Here is a 17,808-nt window from a genome sequence, read left to right on the forward strand (position 1 = left end):
TTATACACATCTTATAAATATTTTGTCAGATTTATGCCTAAGTATTTCAATTTTTGAATGCTAATGTAAATGATGTTTTATATTTTAATTTCAAATTTAAGTTAAAATTTAATTACAAATTCCACTTGCTCATTGGTGGTATATATGAAAGTGACTGTGTTTTGTGCATTAAACTTATATCATGCAAATTTGCTGTTTTCTATAATTGCTTATTCGTTATAGAAGCTTTTCGGTTGATTTTTTTTTTTTTTGGTTTTCTACATAGACCATCATGTCATCTATGATAGTTTTATGTTTTCCTTCCCAACCTGTATAATATGATATTGAAAAGCAGTAGAGAGGTAAAACATCCTTGCCATATTCCTGACCTTAGTGGGAAATCTTCGAGATTCTCACTGTTAAGTATGATGTTAGCTGTAGGTTTCTATATATATTCTTTATCAGGTTGAGGAAATTCCCCTCTATTTCTAATTTACTGAATATTTTTTTAAAATCATGAACAGCTGTTGGATTTTGTCAAATGCCTTTTCTGCATCTTGATATGATATGATCAGAGTTTTTTTATTTTTTATTTTTTGCTTGTTGATGTGATAGATTAGCTTAATTGATTTTTAAGTGTCAAACCTAGGAATAAATTCCATTTGTAACCTGTGTAATTTTCCTTTTGTTAGAATTTAAATGTATTTATGTTTTTTCCTTTCAATTTGTAATCCAGATACCTCGAGATAATCTAGATATGATAAAGAGATAAAAAAATTACTTCATCTCATTTAATCAGTAAATGAATCAACCCCTTTGTACCTATTCCAGATAGCTGCCACCCAGCCTTATTCTCTTGGACTAAAGTTACTTTGGGTAGAAAGTGGAGGGATGATGAAAGTCATTTGGTCTATTTATGGTTATATGTTTCTTCCTTTGTAATTCTATAATTTGATTTGAGTATTATAGGTCCTCTAGCATCCAATTAAACTTGGAAAACCATTTTGTAAAACAAAACTTAAAATGTATGTTTCACTACCAATTTATAACAAGCATTACGTTTTAAAATGATGAATTCATCAAGAGAAGGTTTTTTATTTCTTTCCTGTTCGTATTTTCTCATTATTTGATCATCAAATTAATTAATTTTCCCTGCTGAAATTGGTATTCCAGCATAAAGTATTCCAAGTGTTCTCAGATCGATGTAATGGAACCTTTGCTGCTTCTTCTATCCTCATAGGTTGCCAGATCATTTTGAAAGTGTGGAATGGAATCAGAGCTACTGTATTTAATGGTCAACCCATCCAAGTTGAGAACTTGGAGGTAGGCAGCAAAAGTTACAAAAGGAAAGTAAAGGTAATACCTGTAATAATTTTACTACCTCTTACACTAATACCCAACACATCCCTCTCACTTTTCCTTCTTCCTGGTAGATACATAATCTGTCAGCACTATAACTGCCTCATTAAGACTTACTATTTCAGGCTTTCAATGGGTGGAATTCTAGCACTGACCTTAGCATTAAAGATTTACCAAAGAGTAGACAAGGATAAATAAAAGGAAGAACTAAAGAAACCTGGCTTCTGTTGCAAACCATCTATTGAAGATCTGTATCATGAGATCTTAATCATTATCATTAGTCTGACTGATAACCAAGCTTGATTATTAATCCACCATGGGGTGATGACGTAGAATAATAGAATAAGCAGTAGAATAATTACTTCCTCTTTTTGCTAGCACTATCATAAAAGTAGAATAGCATATGTAGTTAGCTAATAGTACGTATCTCCAAAATAGATTTCTTTTAATAATCTAAATCTTGGCCTAAAAATTTCTTAATAATTGTAGCTCAGGGAGTTCCTGTCATGGCTCAGCAGGTTAAGGACCCAATATAATGTCTGTGAGGATGCAGGTTCAATCCCTGGCCTCACTCAGTGGGTTAAGGATCCGCTATTGCCACAAGCTGAGGTGGCTTGGATCTGGCATTGCTGTGGCTATGGAGCAGGCCTGCAGCTACAGAACCAATTCAACCCCTAGTCCAGGAACTTCCATATGCAGCCATTAAAAAAAAAAAAAAAAAAAAAAAAAAAAAAAAAAGGTAGCTCTATATACAAAAAACTGAACTAAAAAAACATACCTGTGGTCCTCGTTAAAAGAACATTAAATAGATCTTGCCCAAGTATCTCCAGAAATTTGCTGAGATCATGGGGAAAACTGTGATTTGCAAAGCACATATTTTATATCACACAAACTCCAAACTAGCCATGGAAGTTTTGGCAGGGTTATTGTATGATGTGGTTCTACGCATCACTATTTCTTCCTTTTAGCAACAAGCAAAGGTGTTTTTTTAAAATCAGATTTAATTGTAGCAAAAGTATGTGTGATTTAGTTTCATAAATTCAATAGGATACCAAGAATACAGAATGGTTTTGATGTTTGAGATGGTCTTTGACTGCTATGGAAAGACAAGATTCTAAGCAACATGCAGTGTCCATGGTAACATGTAGCTTAGCATTTTCTTTTCACAAATAGGAGATTATTTCTATTTATTTACACTTTCAAGGATTTCATAAATTATAATGTTTGTATTGAAATCAAATCTAGCCCTGCATTATGTTTTAAATTGTTTTTCAGTCATTTTGCATTATCTAGTAAATAGGTTCCCATGTTGGAAAAGTGACTCTAAATCCAAGTAACAATGAGTAATCCAACATAAAATTGAATGAGTGATATCAGTATATAAGACGTTATTTCTCCTTGGACAAGATGTGAAGCACAGTGAGTTTCAAAAAGCATAGCATATTGTTGAATTTAGTCATTACAGCTTTCTTGTTCACAGAATTTTCAAGTTCTTGTAGAATTAATCCATAAAACAACTGATCCTGGGAGACAATTTATAAGTAAAATAAGTACGAGGCCTCCCTCTTCCTCATTTTTATACAGAGCTTCTTAATATAAAGTGGTAAAAAGTGTATTTTTTTTCATCCTCCTCCCCTTCTCCTCCTTCTCCTTTTCTGCCTTCTTCTTTATCTCCATCTCCTTCTCCTTCTCTGCAGTCCAAAGTATAAGTGAATTATGGTTCTTCATCCAGTTGTAAATGAATGATGAAAGGAGAAAGCTAGAAATGATCATGTAATACTGCTGCTTGAGGCCAATCCGTTGCCTTCACTTTTCAAGGTAGAAAGAGCAAAAAGTATTCATTGGTAACAAATCACTTGCTCCCTTCTCCAGCTCCTAAAACTGTGGTCCTACACAGGCCCAGCTCTGTGATGAGATATCTTTAATTAAAATCCCACTTCTTATGAATGTAGAAGAGCCTTTGCCAAGCAAAAATGACCTGATTATTTTACTTTTCCCTTGATGTTTAACATAAACGAAAACAAAACATATATGTATATTCTGTAAATGTATAAGTTAAAAATATCCCTGCAGCACAACCAGATTTCAATGTCTTCCTTCTCACTTCATGTCCTGTCAATCTGGGAGTCTAGGAAGACTGGGGATGGACAGAATGCCTTCCCCAACATTTCAGTTTGAATCTCAGCTCTCCCTCTCTCTCTGTCTCTATCAAGGGGCCATGATTTTTAAGTACATCCATTTTAGATTATAAAAGATAACGATTGTTATATGTCTGTCTCTGGCCATGGGAGCAGAGTTGTGTAAGATGTTAACTGTAGGTGAAACTGTATGGTTAGGGGAGGGAATATAACTCTACTTTCTGTTCAGATTTTCCCTAAGCCTAAATCTACTCTAAGAAATAAAGTCTATTAATTTAAAAAAATGAACAAAGAAACAAATAACTAGGTTTAGTTTTCCGTTAACAAAATAGAGAATTCTACAGCAGCTCCAGAGAGAAATCAGTCTCTCGACTTACATCTCCATCTTAAGCATCTCTGATTAGGGAAAGACTTAGAAATTCAGGATCCTATGTAAACAAGTGAATTGGATCCTGGTGGGTCCTAGATCAAATTCTGCCTCCCAGACACTGAGATCTCTGTGCAGCCAAAAAGAGCTTAGAGACCTGCTCTGCTAGGGACTGAATTATGTTCCCCTCAAATCTGTCTGTCTATAGTTCTATAACCCTGATACCTTAGAATGTGACTTTATTTGGAAATAAGGTCTTTAATAAGAGATAATTAAGTTTAAAAGAGGTCATAAGGGTGGGATCCTAATCCAATATGACTGATGTCCTTAGAAGAAGAGACACAAGTTATGGCTTCAGAAGAGAAAAGGCCATGTGAGGACACAGCAAGAAGTCAGCCATCTGAAAGCCAAGGGGAGAGGCCTCAGAAGAAACCAACTTGCTGACACTTTGACCTTGGATGTCTAGTCTTCAGAACTGTGAGAAAATGTCTGTTATTTAGATCACTCAATCTGTAGTATTATGTGATAGCCCTAGCAGACTAATATACCTCTATTTTAGTATTTTGATTCTAATAACTGCCATTATCACCGTAATTAAAAATCTCATTTTCCAATTATTTCAAATATAGCATTTCATGCTAATCTGTAAATAAGGTTTCTTTAATGTTTAGATTTTTTTTCCCCCTCAGGAGTGAAATTTCATTACTTTCAAATAAATAATGACACCACACTGATGCCTTAAACAGTATGTTGCAAGATTTGGCTCAGTGAATAAAAGTCTGACTTGTGTGATTAGTTTGGTGTAAGTTCTGGGCAGAGAGAAGTCATCACACACATTCTTATGTTTAAATTACTACACATGTCACTAAAAATATACAAGATTCTTGATAAATAGGAACTGATCGAAATGTTTGCAGCTTAAGGCATTTTGCTAAAATCCATTAAACCTATTCTTATTAGACATCTTTATTATTTTGAAATCCTCTTAAAAATAAGTAACATTCAGGACAATAAATTTCAAGTTTTAATTTAGAAAAGTTAAACCTTATCTAACTTACCTTGTCTGAATATGAAAGTTGTTCGTAGTTCCTGTATGCTCGTAATCATGAATGGCAGCGGCAAAGACCATTGCTAAAATTTCCAGTTCAGTGAGCCAGTGCTATTGAATTAAAGAAAGATTCCATCATATTAAAAGGCAGAGTCAACGTTATCTTTCTACAAAAAAACTTCATTGCACATAGTATAAATCATCACATAAAATTGTTTTTATGAATTTTAAATAATTTTCCCTTATTTTGCCTCCATTGATTATGCATAATGGATGCTTCATGAGGTCAATGATGCTTCACGGTTTGTAAGTTAAAAATCCAGACATTATAGTTTTCCTTGCTAATTGGAAAATAAGTAATTTTCTAAAATTTAAAAAGTGACCTCTAAATGGATTTTAAATCCCCAGCCTTACCAATTTGGGTTCTCATGAAATCACTTACAGTTTAGTGATTTTTAACACCTAGCTCATATAACATTAAAATGTCTTTTAGCTCAAGTGTTATAGAAAACCCTACTATGAGAAAATTTTCCATCTATGAGTTGAAAATATTCACTGTGGTCATTAGAGAAACCAAAGTTAGTTTTCATAATTAGAGATTTAGAAGATATTCAAGAATTTATCAAATTTCCTCTTCATAAGACATATATGAGTATACAATTAATAACAATAAATAAATGACTTTAACATAAATTACAGACTATCTCTTTTATATACATGGATTTTTCTTTTGTCATCAATTGGATGGTTTAACAAAATTCCTCTACTATTATAAATCCATTTTAGTAACTCAGTAGTTGATTTATCACTCACATTTTGTATGACACTTCAATTGCACTGTTCAATATGTTAACCATATGTGAGTATTTAAATTCAAAATAAATACAAATAAGTAAAATTAAATTCACTTTTCCAGTCACAGTTCCACATTCCAACTGCTCAGTGGTGGTGAGTGTTTATCATTCAGAACAATGCAGATGCAAAGCATTTGCAGAATCACAGTAGTTCTGTTGGAGAATACTGCAAGTATGTGGTACTTGACCATAGGAAAGAAGGATCCAAAATGACATGGAACTTGTTCTGGTGGTCTTATCCCATGCACTTGCAACAAAGACCTTGCACAAAGCAACAGAGTGATACAACGTAAAGTACATGGATACTTAATAAAAGCTCACAGAGAAAAGGTACAATAGAAGGGTGGGTAGGACATATATTTGGTGGCAGTGGATCTTGAAAGAAGGATGGACAAATGTTGATAGCTAAATGTAAGGTTGGGAACGGAGAGATTCTAAATAGAAAGAGCAAATGCTGAAAGATACTACAGAGACTTGTATGGAAAGTTGTCACGAGACATGTTTCTACAATATTTTCTTAGCCTCTTTGCTTCTAATGTCTATGCTGAAAACTCCATCTGTCTTGCCTTACTTTACCCCATCTTCCTGCCTGAAAAACAGTCGAAGTGCTGGTAAATGACTTAAGCTTAAGAACAAAGACCTAAAGGCATAAGTTATTCATGTGGCCAGCTGAATGAGGACCTAAAGCATTGGTCTAGGCATGCAGACCTGTGCAGATAGGCACAGCATGATATGTCCTCTGAAGAATAAGAGGAAGATAAGCCTCTTGGCCCCAAGGGGTTTATGAGGGGTCTTAGCAAGATATGCATTAGCAAGGAGAACGGAGGTGCAAACCTAGGCATGCCTGGTTGCTGCAGATAGGCACACTGTCTGCAGAAGCACAATGGTGATTCTCTAGAATGCTATGTATAGACAGCTGAGCCAAGCTTCCTCAATGCTAATGATTGTTAAATGCCTAAAGGTCAGAATAAAAGCAGTGTGGTGTCTTGAGGTGGTGCTCTTGGTCCCTGAGACCTTGAGTCCCCTGGTTCCCACCTTTAATTAATATAAATGTCTCTGTATCTTGTTTTATGTTAACTTTTTCCTTAAGTTTCACAGCACCCATTCTTCCACCCTAACCTGCTGAGCTGGTCTCTGCAGAAAATGAATTGTTAACAGTACAACTCTTTTGGAAAGTCAAGTGAAGAGAGACTGAAAAGAGAGGGTGGAGTATGGAAAAAGGTTGATAGACCACCCTGATTAGAGCTGATAAATTAAAAATTTGAACAAAAGACAAGAGGATGCCGCTGTAGGTCCATAAGTCAAAGTAGAGGTGACAATATTGAGACTCATAGTAGCTAAAGACATGGGCTCCTTTCATATAACCCATTATGGTATTTGGCACATAGTAGGAACTTAACATTTGTCTGTTGAATTGAATTCCATTAGTTTTGCATTAGGAGGAGGTAACAGGGAGTCATGGAAAGGGACTGCAGAATCAGATCATCCCGGTTTAACCTTTGTTAATCTTCAGACAAATAAACTATTTACCCTCTCAGGCATGGTTCCCATGAAACTAGAACTAGTGATCATTCCCCTTTGGATGTTAAAGGAAATTTAAAGATGATGTGTGTGCTGTGCCTATTACAAGTCTTATCATACAGTAAAACACAGAATAAATGGCATTTTACTAAACATTAAATGCAAACTTAATACAAAACTTATTAAATTACTAACTTAAATATATTGTTTAAGGTGTTGAATCTGGAAAATTATAGTGAGTTAACATATCATTAGTGATTGCAATTCAAGAATAAATTCATCATAGTTGGATGACTGAATTAGAAATGACTTTCAGAATCAAAGAGAGTTGATATAACTAGCTGTTCTATGTTTATAGGTGCATTCAATTGTGAGTCATTAAAAAAAGAAAATGACCTTATTAAAGACCTATATACAGGCTGAACTGGGAATGGCCTCCAAAGTCCCCATTAAGATTGTGGAATTAAACATCATCAAATGAAGAGCAACTGAAGTTAAACCAGATTTTGTAACCGAGAAATCCACTGTTTTATTAAAGAAATCATTATTAGAAAAATTCACCTATTTTCTTAAGGATTTCCTATTGGTTATGTTTAAGATTTATAGACTTATCTGTGATTTTTTAAAAGCAACATTCTATATCTACTATGATAATATGAAATATGAAGCTACAATTGTAAAATAAAGTTATAATAGGAAGTAGGAGATGGATTGTAATTATAGATTATCTCATAAGTATTCAAACTTACTATCTTCCTAGCCATCAAAATTGATTATATATGTTTCCTGGTTTTAGTCTCATTAATCTCTGCCTCCCTTAAATAGTACTTCCTTCAATGAATTCATCTTGTTTATTGCCCCCTTGGTCTTAACAATTAAGTTTATATTATAAACTAGTTTGGGAAGAGAGAAACATTGAAAATGTCACACTTAATTGAAAAATACATCTATTTTGTATTAGTGAAAGTAGAATTAGGGGTTGATTTTTATTTTTTTATTTTTATTTTTGTCTTTTTAGGGCCGGACACATGGCATATGGAGGTTCCCCAGGCTAGGGGACAAATCAGAGCTCTAGCTGCCAGCCTTTGCCACAGCCACAGCAACGCCAGATCCAAGCTACATTCACGACATACACCACAGCTCATGGCAACACCAGATCCTTAACCCACTGAGCAAGGCCAGGAATCGAACATGCAACCTCATGGTTCCTAGTTGGATTCGTTTCCACTGTGCCACAATGGGAACTCCAAGGGGTTGATTTTTATAATCTAGTTGACAGTTCGTCTTACACTAGTGTCAAATGAGAATTTTAACTCAGAAAATAGATGCTTCAATTCATGAATTTTGTAAATGACTCATGAGGACAAGAGAGAGAGAATGAAGCTGAATTATAGCACTCTTCCCAACTGGAAGAGTCATCAGTATATAAACTAAGTCCTTCTGATTCCTAATGGGCAGAAATAAAGGGTTAAAATGAAGAGTTATGAGCAATGTAGACACTGTACTTCATCAAAACGGCAGGTTGCATTTTGCCTAGAGAAACTCTCAGGCAGATTTACTCTCAAATGGCAGTTAACACCTCTCTCTGATATGTAGTAGCAAATGGATCAAGCTATGTAGTAGCAAATGGATCAAGCTACTACATATCAGAGAGAGGTGTTAACTGCCATTTATAGCATGTAAAATGTTGATGGAAAGAAAGGAGAAGGAATGAACATTAGATGGGTATTATAGGTAAATAGTTTCATTTAATGTTATGATCACCCTATTTACCACTTACAAGGTACTTTTATCCTTATTTGGTGGATAACAAAGCTGAATCCTAAGGAAGAGAATCAAACTGCCAATAGCATATAGGACAGAGCAGGAATTCAGCTCCAAAACTATCTGGAGTTTTCCCCTATTCTTTCTACAGATCACAATATTCCTTCCTTTTGTGGATGACAATAGCCTTCATTATTCAAGGGAGGCAATATGCTAAACACATTCTTCTAAGGTTTTAAAAGAAGAATTTATAAATAATTTAACTGGAATATACTGATGGGTAGAAGCTAATAAAGTTTTAAGACTTATGATGTGGTTTTTATATCTGAATTATTTAGTGTATGTGTGTGTGTGTATGTGTCTGTTTGAGAATGTATATGTGTGTATGTATAGGGCTGGGAGAATTTAAGTCAGAAAATCACACTGACCTATTAGTCCTGGTATGTCTAAAAGGTAATTAACAACTCCTTACCTTACATTATAGGTAGGGTTGGACCTTTTTTTCTCTATCCATTTGAATAAGCTGAGGTAGTTTGCTATAATTTACCTAATATAGAATATGAGTACATTATAGTATCAATACATAACACACATAAGTTAATACATAATATAATAAATTAACAATAATTTTTACTGATATTAGAGTATGTGTTAATAGCTGTGTTTCAAGAATTATATTAGGGAGTTCCCACCGTGGTGCAGTGGAAACGAATCCAATTAGTATCCATGAGGATGTGGGTTTGATCTCTGGCCTTGCTCAGTGGGTCAGAATCTGGCATTGCTGTGAGCTATGGTGGCCAGGATTCTGTGGTGCTATGGCTGTGGCACTGGCCTGCAGCTGCAGCTTAGATTTGACCCCTAGCCTGGGAACTTCCATATGCCGTAGTTGTGGCCCTAAAAAGCAAGCAAGCAAGCAAAAAAACAAAGAACTAGGTTAGGCTCTTTACACATATAGCATTGTTCCTAACTGTTGTACTACAAGGTAGTCAATATTATTAACCACATTTTAGTGACAAGGGAAAAGAATGGAAAGCAGATGAGCTAGGAAGTGGGGAAGTATGGTTTTAAATCTATGTCTGCTTGCCTTAAAAGCTCACACTCTTTCCACTCTTCAAAATGCTGCTGTATTGGAAGCCATTTACAAGTACAAGATTTTCACACAGTTTGTAGAGTCTAGAGACATAGTGGCAAAATTTCTGAAGACTGAAGAAAAATTGATTCATTTCATAGTGTAGGTGGCTATTTCTGGGTGTAGTCAGTGAATTACAAGTTCCAAAGGAATAGTTTTCAAGTCATCTTTTTCCCTTCTCTTAGTATTAGAGAAAACAGTGGCAGGAGCCCTAACATACAAGTGTTCCTTTGCCAAGGGCCTCAAATGATTGCATTTTCAAAGAGACATTTGCAAGTGGCTGGACAGCACTTGGTGAAGCATTTACTATTCAGCAAATGGATCAAGCTACTACATACCCCTATTATTGTGGCATAGGGCTACAAGTTAATTAAGTGACAAAAGGAGAGAGAGGGAGGCAGAGGGTGTCCTAGCCTCAGCTCTGCAAGGCACAAGTGTGCCCCAAATGACATTAACTAATTGAAGGACAATGGCTTCACTGCATTTCACGTAATGGTCCTATGAGCATTTTGTAGATGACAGGCTGCACTAGTCACCTGATAGTTCTGGGCTGCTACTAGAGAGCTCCATAAATGTTATGCTGATTAAGACGACCCTGAAACAGCAGAGCATTGACTAACACACTAAAGTAAATGACCTAGTCTTCTCCACATCAAATCCTAGGGGTTTCAGCTCAATGAATATTTCTATATGCTTCTTTTATTTCAAAGAACCAACACATTTTGAGTTCCCATGATGGAGCAGCGGAAATGAATCCGACTAGGAACCATGAAGTTGCAAGTTTGATACCTGGCCTCCCTCAGTGGGTTAAGGATCTGGCATTGCCGTGAGCTGTGGTGTAGGTTGCAGATGCGGGTCGGATCTGGCATTGCTGTTGCTGTGGTGTACGCTGGCAGCTGCAACTTGGATTGGACCTCTAGCCTGGGAACCTCCACATGCTGTGGTGCGGTCCTAAAAAGACTAAAAAAAAAAAAAACCCAAAGAACCAACACATTCACATGTATGAAAATTAATACTCACCTACATACTTTATCTTAAAAAAAGCTTATGAAAATAACTTTCAAAAAACTGTCAAGCTGGCAGTGTAACCCAGTTTTGATAAAATAGTCAATAAATTGAAAATTCATTTTGGCTTATTTTCCCCCATCAATCGTAAAATTTTTCATTAGTTTAAACATATTTTCCTGATTCTGGACAACACTGACATTACATTACAAAAAGAGCCTCCCACCAGGCTCTTTTTTAATGAAGACTAAGGGAAAAGTAAAGGGCCCACTAACACTTTTTTTTGCTAAAGGATGAATAAATTCAGAAACAAGTTTCCAACTCAAACCTGCTAAAGTAGAGTGAAGTTATATTTACATTTAGGAAGTTATGATCCTCTCAAAAAGTGACTACGTGATCTTTACTAACAATTTCAACTTTCTAGGAGTCATGCCAGCCTGGCCAGATTTCCCCAGTCTTCCAGAGAAGTTGGAATGACTTGTTATATATCCTGGAACAAGTCTTCTTTGCAAGTCTGAGGGTAAATTCACATTGTGGGCTTCAATTTCTCTATTTACCCACTTATATAGCATCCCTCATCTGTTCAATGCCACCTTCAGAATAAAGGTTCTAAAGATGAAATAGGAGAGTTTTATTTGGTTCCCTTTACATTTGTGGTATTTGAGCAGAAATGTATTTTAAAATGATGAAATCCTGGTTACCTACCAGCCTGAAATGGCATATATCTTCTCATTGTACTTCATAATTAAAGCAGATTTTATTTTTTACACTGAAGTAGGCATTACTTTTCCATTCCATTTTGTTCTGAGGAAATTTAATTAGTTCAGTTTCCATTTCAGAGTCACACTTAAATATCTCATTTTCAGTTAACTTTTTCAAAGCCACAGAATTCAGGAAAGAGGAAATGCCAAACACTTGAAAAAGAAAACCACCTCACTACTCAGATTCAAGACAAAGACCTTAGAAAGGAAAAGCAAGATCTAACCAGGAAGATGTTAAATCAACTTTTTCAAGTGTAACAGCATTTGCAGCTGTCAGGAGGCACTTTTGTTTTTCACAGTAATTGCCATGCATATAAAACCAAGTGAAAGCAAAGACTTTAAGAAACAGCTGTGACAATGAAACCTTATTAAAACAACAGAGCTTTAAAATAATTTGGGTGTGTGCATGTGTGTGCAACCTGCTGGAAAAAGAAGCAGATATATAGAAAGTCACATACACTACTTTTAAAAATTTAACAACTGGAGTTCCTGTCGTGGCACAGTGGAAACAAATCTGACTAGGAATCATGAGGTTGTGGGTTTGATCCCTGGCCTCGCTCAGTGGGTTAAGGATCCAGCGTTGCTGTGAGCTGTGGTGTAGGTCGCAGATGCGGCTCAGATCTGGCATTGCTGTGGTTGTGGTGTGGGCCAGCAGCTGTCGCTCTGATTCGACCCCTAGCCTGGGAACCTCCACATGTTGCATGCAGCCCTAAAAAAAGGCAAAAAAATAAAAATTAAAAATAAAAAATTAACAATATTTCTAAGCTATGTCTTTGAATGTCTGAGTTTCCACTTATTATTGCTAACCTGTTTCCTCTTTAAATATCAAATTAGTCTCCTGGAGTGAATGGTGAGTAAACTAACTGAGGACCAAGTCTTGCCATGACTGCATTTGATTTGGCTCAATGAGCACATTTTTACCTTAACTAAATGATTCACTGAAATATTAAGTTTATAACTTAAAAAGTGAAAAATGCAAGGTTTAAAGTTAAAAATATATATAATCCAGTCTTATAGAGGGTCACAAGAGGGCTGTGCCACTGCATAAGTGGTTTTTCAGACTTTTGCCTCTCCCAAAGTAGGTCCTACCTCCAAAGCAGTTTATATTATTTAGTAATCTTGTCAATATAATGCATATTTTTACTGAATTTTTGTTGCTATTCCAAGAAATTTCTTCATTAAAAGACCAGCTGAGTGCCTAGCCATTAGCCATTATCAATTGACAGTCATGTGAGTGAACCATTGTGGACATCTTGCCCAGGGATGCCCTCAGATGTCTTCAGCCATAGTTGCTGGATGATCAATCACAGTCACATGAGAGACCTCAAGTGAGAACATTCTAGTTGGGACCCTTATAACCACAGACCCCTGAGAAATAATGATAAATTATTGTTTTAAGACACTGAAGTTTGGAGGAGTATGTTTTGGAGCAACAGATAACTGGAACATGGCAGCAGGAGTGGAATCTGAGCTCAGGACATTGATGGACCTGCCAAATTTAAGGGGCAAAAAAAGATGGAGAGGTAAAACAGATAATTTCTTCAGTCATCATGTGAGACACAGTTGGACAAAGCAGAACAAAGGGATCTTATGTGTAATAAACAATGCATTGTGGTTTCTTGGGGGAAAATGTATGCAATATACTTCTATATATAATAAACTTGGAGGATCATGAACCTGTTGTAAGTTTTCAAGATCTTCAGGACTGTGGCCATAAAGGCTTTGCATAGGACCAGGTAAGGAGTTTCTGGTGCAGAATAATGAGATATGAAAGAATACTAGTTATGTAGATCTGAATACCAATGACCCTTACCAACAGAAAGGGTGTGGCTTCTGAAACGTAAATAAGTAGGCAATGTATATTATGGGGTTGTTGGAACATCCTCTTTACATGCATTGTACGGTATTGCTTCAGCCTAGGTCAACACATGAAGAATCAAGAATGTACTCAGATTTGGGGATCTCACATGGCTCATACCCTTTTGAACCCATTGCAGTGTGGAACCTTCAGAAGGAAGGACTACTCCTCCCTTTTTACCTCTTGGGAGTCATCCTATACTCCGAGACATTACAGAAATTCCGGGCGGTCTCAGAGTTCCCAGCATCTACTCATTATTGTTCCAGGATTTGCACTGATGAATCATTTATTCACTCATCAACTGATCATTCAGATGCAAAGAAGAATTTTTAAAAATTTACATGAATGATTTCCAGAAATCCCTACTAGGATTTGATTTTAATAAAAGATGCAAGTCTGTAGAAGATAAGAAGTAACTAAGGTCATTCTGGGTGATGAATTGAGAGAAGAGCACTTCAACTAACTTTTATTCCAAACATTTTTTTCTAGGTCATTTTTTGGGGGGTTGATGGCTATGGGGGAAATAAGTTTACATACAAAAATGCTATATAGTCCAAATTTTGAAAAATTGACAGTATAATTATAATTTGCCTCTGGAGATCTTTTTTCAGAGTCAAATTTTTTCGAAAGATGTATATTATAAATAACTCATTAACCCCCCCCCAAATCCAAAAGATTATTACTTATAATACTTTTAGGGGTATTAAAGAGACAATGGGAAGGACATGGAATTTGATGTTCCAAACTAACAAACTTCAGGTACAAAGATTGTCTTACCATGATACCTGTATGAAGCATTATGTAATGCACAGTTTGAGTAACATCTGCTGCATGGATCAAATTGTGATATGGATTTTTGTACTTGCTGTAACCAACTTCTAAAGCTTCTGCAAAGGCAATTAAGCAAGAAACAGGAATCTGCAGAAAGTAATAATTATGATTATGTTTTGACCAAAAGAATGGCACTAAATCAACATGAGCACAAAAATGTTTGAGATGGGACACATTAGTGAGTCAGATGTGGGCAGTAGTTTCTTGAAATTAAATGTGGATTGTTATGAAAAAACACTTAATTAACCTGTCAGCTTTCAATGCTGGGAAGGACTGTAACCCCTCAGTGTTTAATTAAGATAGATGAAATAGCAGTCTTACCCATACAGCAGCCTTTAAATTTTTATACCTTCCAGAGTTAAGTAAGAAGGCTAGTTTTAAAGGGGTAAACTTTTCCATTTACTGGGGAAGCCTAGTTTTTCTATCAGTCATTGGTTAAAATAAATGACCTCCCAGTAACTTCTAATTCTAAAAATACCATGATTGCACAGATAAAGGCTGCTGGGATAGAGGTTCAAAAATCTGAATCAAATCTGTAACTGAGATATCTATGAGTGAATTTAATTAGAAGCCCTTTCATTTTAATTTAAGAGAAGCTGCCAATAATGGTTCATTCTGCATTATAGGAAAATCACATTTCTCTAAGACATAGCTTCCAATCTTTACATGAGTGTTTTGTGAATAATTCAGGTGGATGTCTGTATTTTGTTTGTATCTTATGGCTCTATGCTACCCCAGTGGATATGTAGAAATATCAGTGTTTTGTGAAGAATGGTTATACCATATCATGAACTGGTACCCTTTGTTCTTCTGTGATCTACCAAACAGAAACATTTTAAAATGAATTGATTAATGACCCGATGTTCTGCATTTTCATTCTTATTCAGATATCTAGTTTTAAGAGCATTTTATGGAGTTCCCATCATGGCTTAGTTGTTAACAAATCCGATGAGGAACCATGAGGTTGCGGGTTTGATCCCTAGCCTCGCTCAGTGGGTTAAGGATCCAGCGTTGCTGTTAGCTGTGGTGTAGGTTGCAGACGTGGCTCGGAACCTGTGTTGCTGTGGCTCTGGTGTAGGCTGGTGGCTACAGCTCCGATTAGACCCCCTAGCCTGGGAACTCCCATATGTCGTGGGTGCGGCCCTAGAAAAGACAAAATAAATAAATAAATAAATAAAAACGAGCATTTTACTTTTGTTACATGTTTCTGACCTTGAAACGGTTGATAAGATCATATCTGGTAAATAGTTCATAAATCATAAACTTTAGACTGTGTTCTCCACTTGCTTCATTCAAGGCAAATACATCAAAAGACCATTTATCAACATCCTGCAGGAAAAAAAAAAGTAAATATTTAGATGGCAATATATCGTTCTGTTTCTTTGTATGAAAAATTCTTAGATCAGGTATTGTACATCCAACAGGTTAGATCTCAATTCAGTACATCAAACTATATTTTTACCAGTGTCTGATATGACAGGGAAACTTAGTATCTATGGACTGACAAAAGTGAGATCAATAATGTTTGAGATCTTCTCCTTAATCCCAAGGTATTCCAAGTTGACGTAATAAGCATGCTAACACTATAATAACTGCTCTTACCCTTATTCTCTCTCCAAATGCATGTCATAAATCATTTTTCTAGACTGGGATTCATTTTAAAGTAGAATTTTAGATTATGAGGCTGATGTAATTGAGGGATAAGGGAAGGTACCCCCAATTTATCTTTCCTATCTACCCACCTTGCTTGAAATTCCACTGTGTAAGAGTTACTAATTTGATTTAAAGCTTTGATATTTTATGTCTTTTTTTTTTTTTTTTTTCTTATGATGCAGATGCCTAGAGAGATAGAGTGCTCTCTCTAGGTACAGTAATACTACCTTATTAGTCACTCTAACCTTGGCTGATTCATTTATACTTTCTATGGGGACAGACAGTAAGATAAAGGAAGTGGGTCTCTTGGATGATAGTAATGTTGGCATTTCAGGCAATTTCCCCAGGAAGTTGTCAGGCTTGCAGAGAAACAAATACCCTAAGAAAGTACCACCTAAATGTGGGAAAGAGGGCAATGAGCAGGTGTATCAAACAGTTCCAGCCACCTCAGGATTTTGCTTCAGGTCATTCGAGGACAAAAACTTTCAGAGGAGCCCACAAAATGGACTTGTGCCAAATGATATCAGCATATTAGGGAGGTATTAAGGTGACTTTTGAGTTGCAACCCTAAATAAATCCCTGAAATGAAAAAATCTAAAGAAACACAATAGAGTCAGTTCCAATGATTATCAGAAACTACCAGCAAAGAAGGTCTAGTGTTTGCACACACAGAGCAGTTTGTATTGAACCAGTAAGTGGACAACCTTAACGCTATACATTCATTTTGAATTTGAGCAGGCCCTGTTCAGAACTTTATTCGTTTAAGACATTTTACAGAGAGCAACCACACATGCTGTAACATGCTTAATCTAAACTGAAAATCTGATAAAAAGTATTCAAACCATCTCTTAAAAATATTCTTTTGACTCATAGTAACAATAACATCAAAAGGTAATGCAAATGCAAAAGTACACAAGCAAACCAACAGATATCATTGGCGTTTTCAAGTGATTAAAATGCCAATGATATTTGTTGGTTTGCTTGTGCACCTTTGCATTTGGCCCCAATTTGATCCTGAAACACTTGCTTGATCTGTTTGTAAATTTAAAATCTCTCAAAGTTCTGTTAGAATGCGTTTTACCATCAGTAAAGCTCAAAGGAGTCCAACAAATCTCTTATCAAATTCCAAAGCTAACACAGAATTAGTTCAGATTGTTAAAAGGCTGCTATTTACAGCTCTCTCTAGGGGCTTCCCACTGAGTAAAAGGTTAGCTCTCCATTGTGGGGTGAATTTTTATCAACAATGATGATTTACATCTGTAAACTACTGCAGATGCTTGGCTCTTAAGAAGATAGAGAGCAAACAAGAAAGTATCTTAGGAAATCAGAATTATCAAAACATTCTCAATTTAGTGATAGTTGTCCTCAACCAGTTAGTTCATGTTTTCTCTACACTACGTTTCAGAAAAATGTTTATATTCTGTCATAACAAAATACTCGGTTGGTTTCTAAGCAAAATAGGTAAATAAAAATAAATAAACTTCTTGCGTACAGCCGAGGAAATAATGAGAGAATTAAAATCTCTCAAGAGACAAGGAGTA

At 35.8% G+C, this 17,808-nt stretch overlaps 1 protein-coding gene across 14 annotated transcripts in view; it reads right to left on the minus strand.

Moving 5' to 3' along the window:
• PDE1A (phosphodiesterase 1A) overlaps positions 1-17,808 on the minus strand; it is a 346,020-nt gene that overhangs the window by 46,749 nt on the left and 281,463 nt on the right. For all 14 annotated transcript variants that reach the window (XR_002339225.1, XR_002339224.1, XM_021075596.1 and 11 more), the window contains 3 exons: positions 15,827-15,943; positions 14,561-14,701; positions 4,902-5,002 (listed from right to left, as the gene is read on the minus strand). Coding sequence is in view for 12 of the 14 variants with exons in the window: in XM_021075596.1 (XP_020931255.1) it covers positions 4,902-5,002; positions 14,561-14,701; positions 15,827-15,943 (359 nt within the window). In the remaining 2 variants the exon portion in view is untranslated. The remainder of the gene's footprint in view (positions 1-4,901; positions 5,003-14,560; positions 14,702-15,826; positions 15,944-17,808) is intronic.

Source organism: Sus scrofa, chromosome 15, assembly GCF_000003025.6.
Source record: "Sus scrofa isolate TJ Tabasco breed Duroc chromosome 15, Sscrofa11.1, whole genome shotgun sequence".
Classification (NCBI taxonomy): Eukaryota; Metazoa; Chordata; class Mammalia; order Artiodactyla; family Suidae; genus Sus; species Sus scrofa.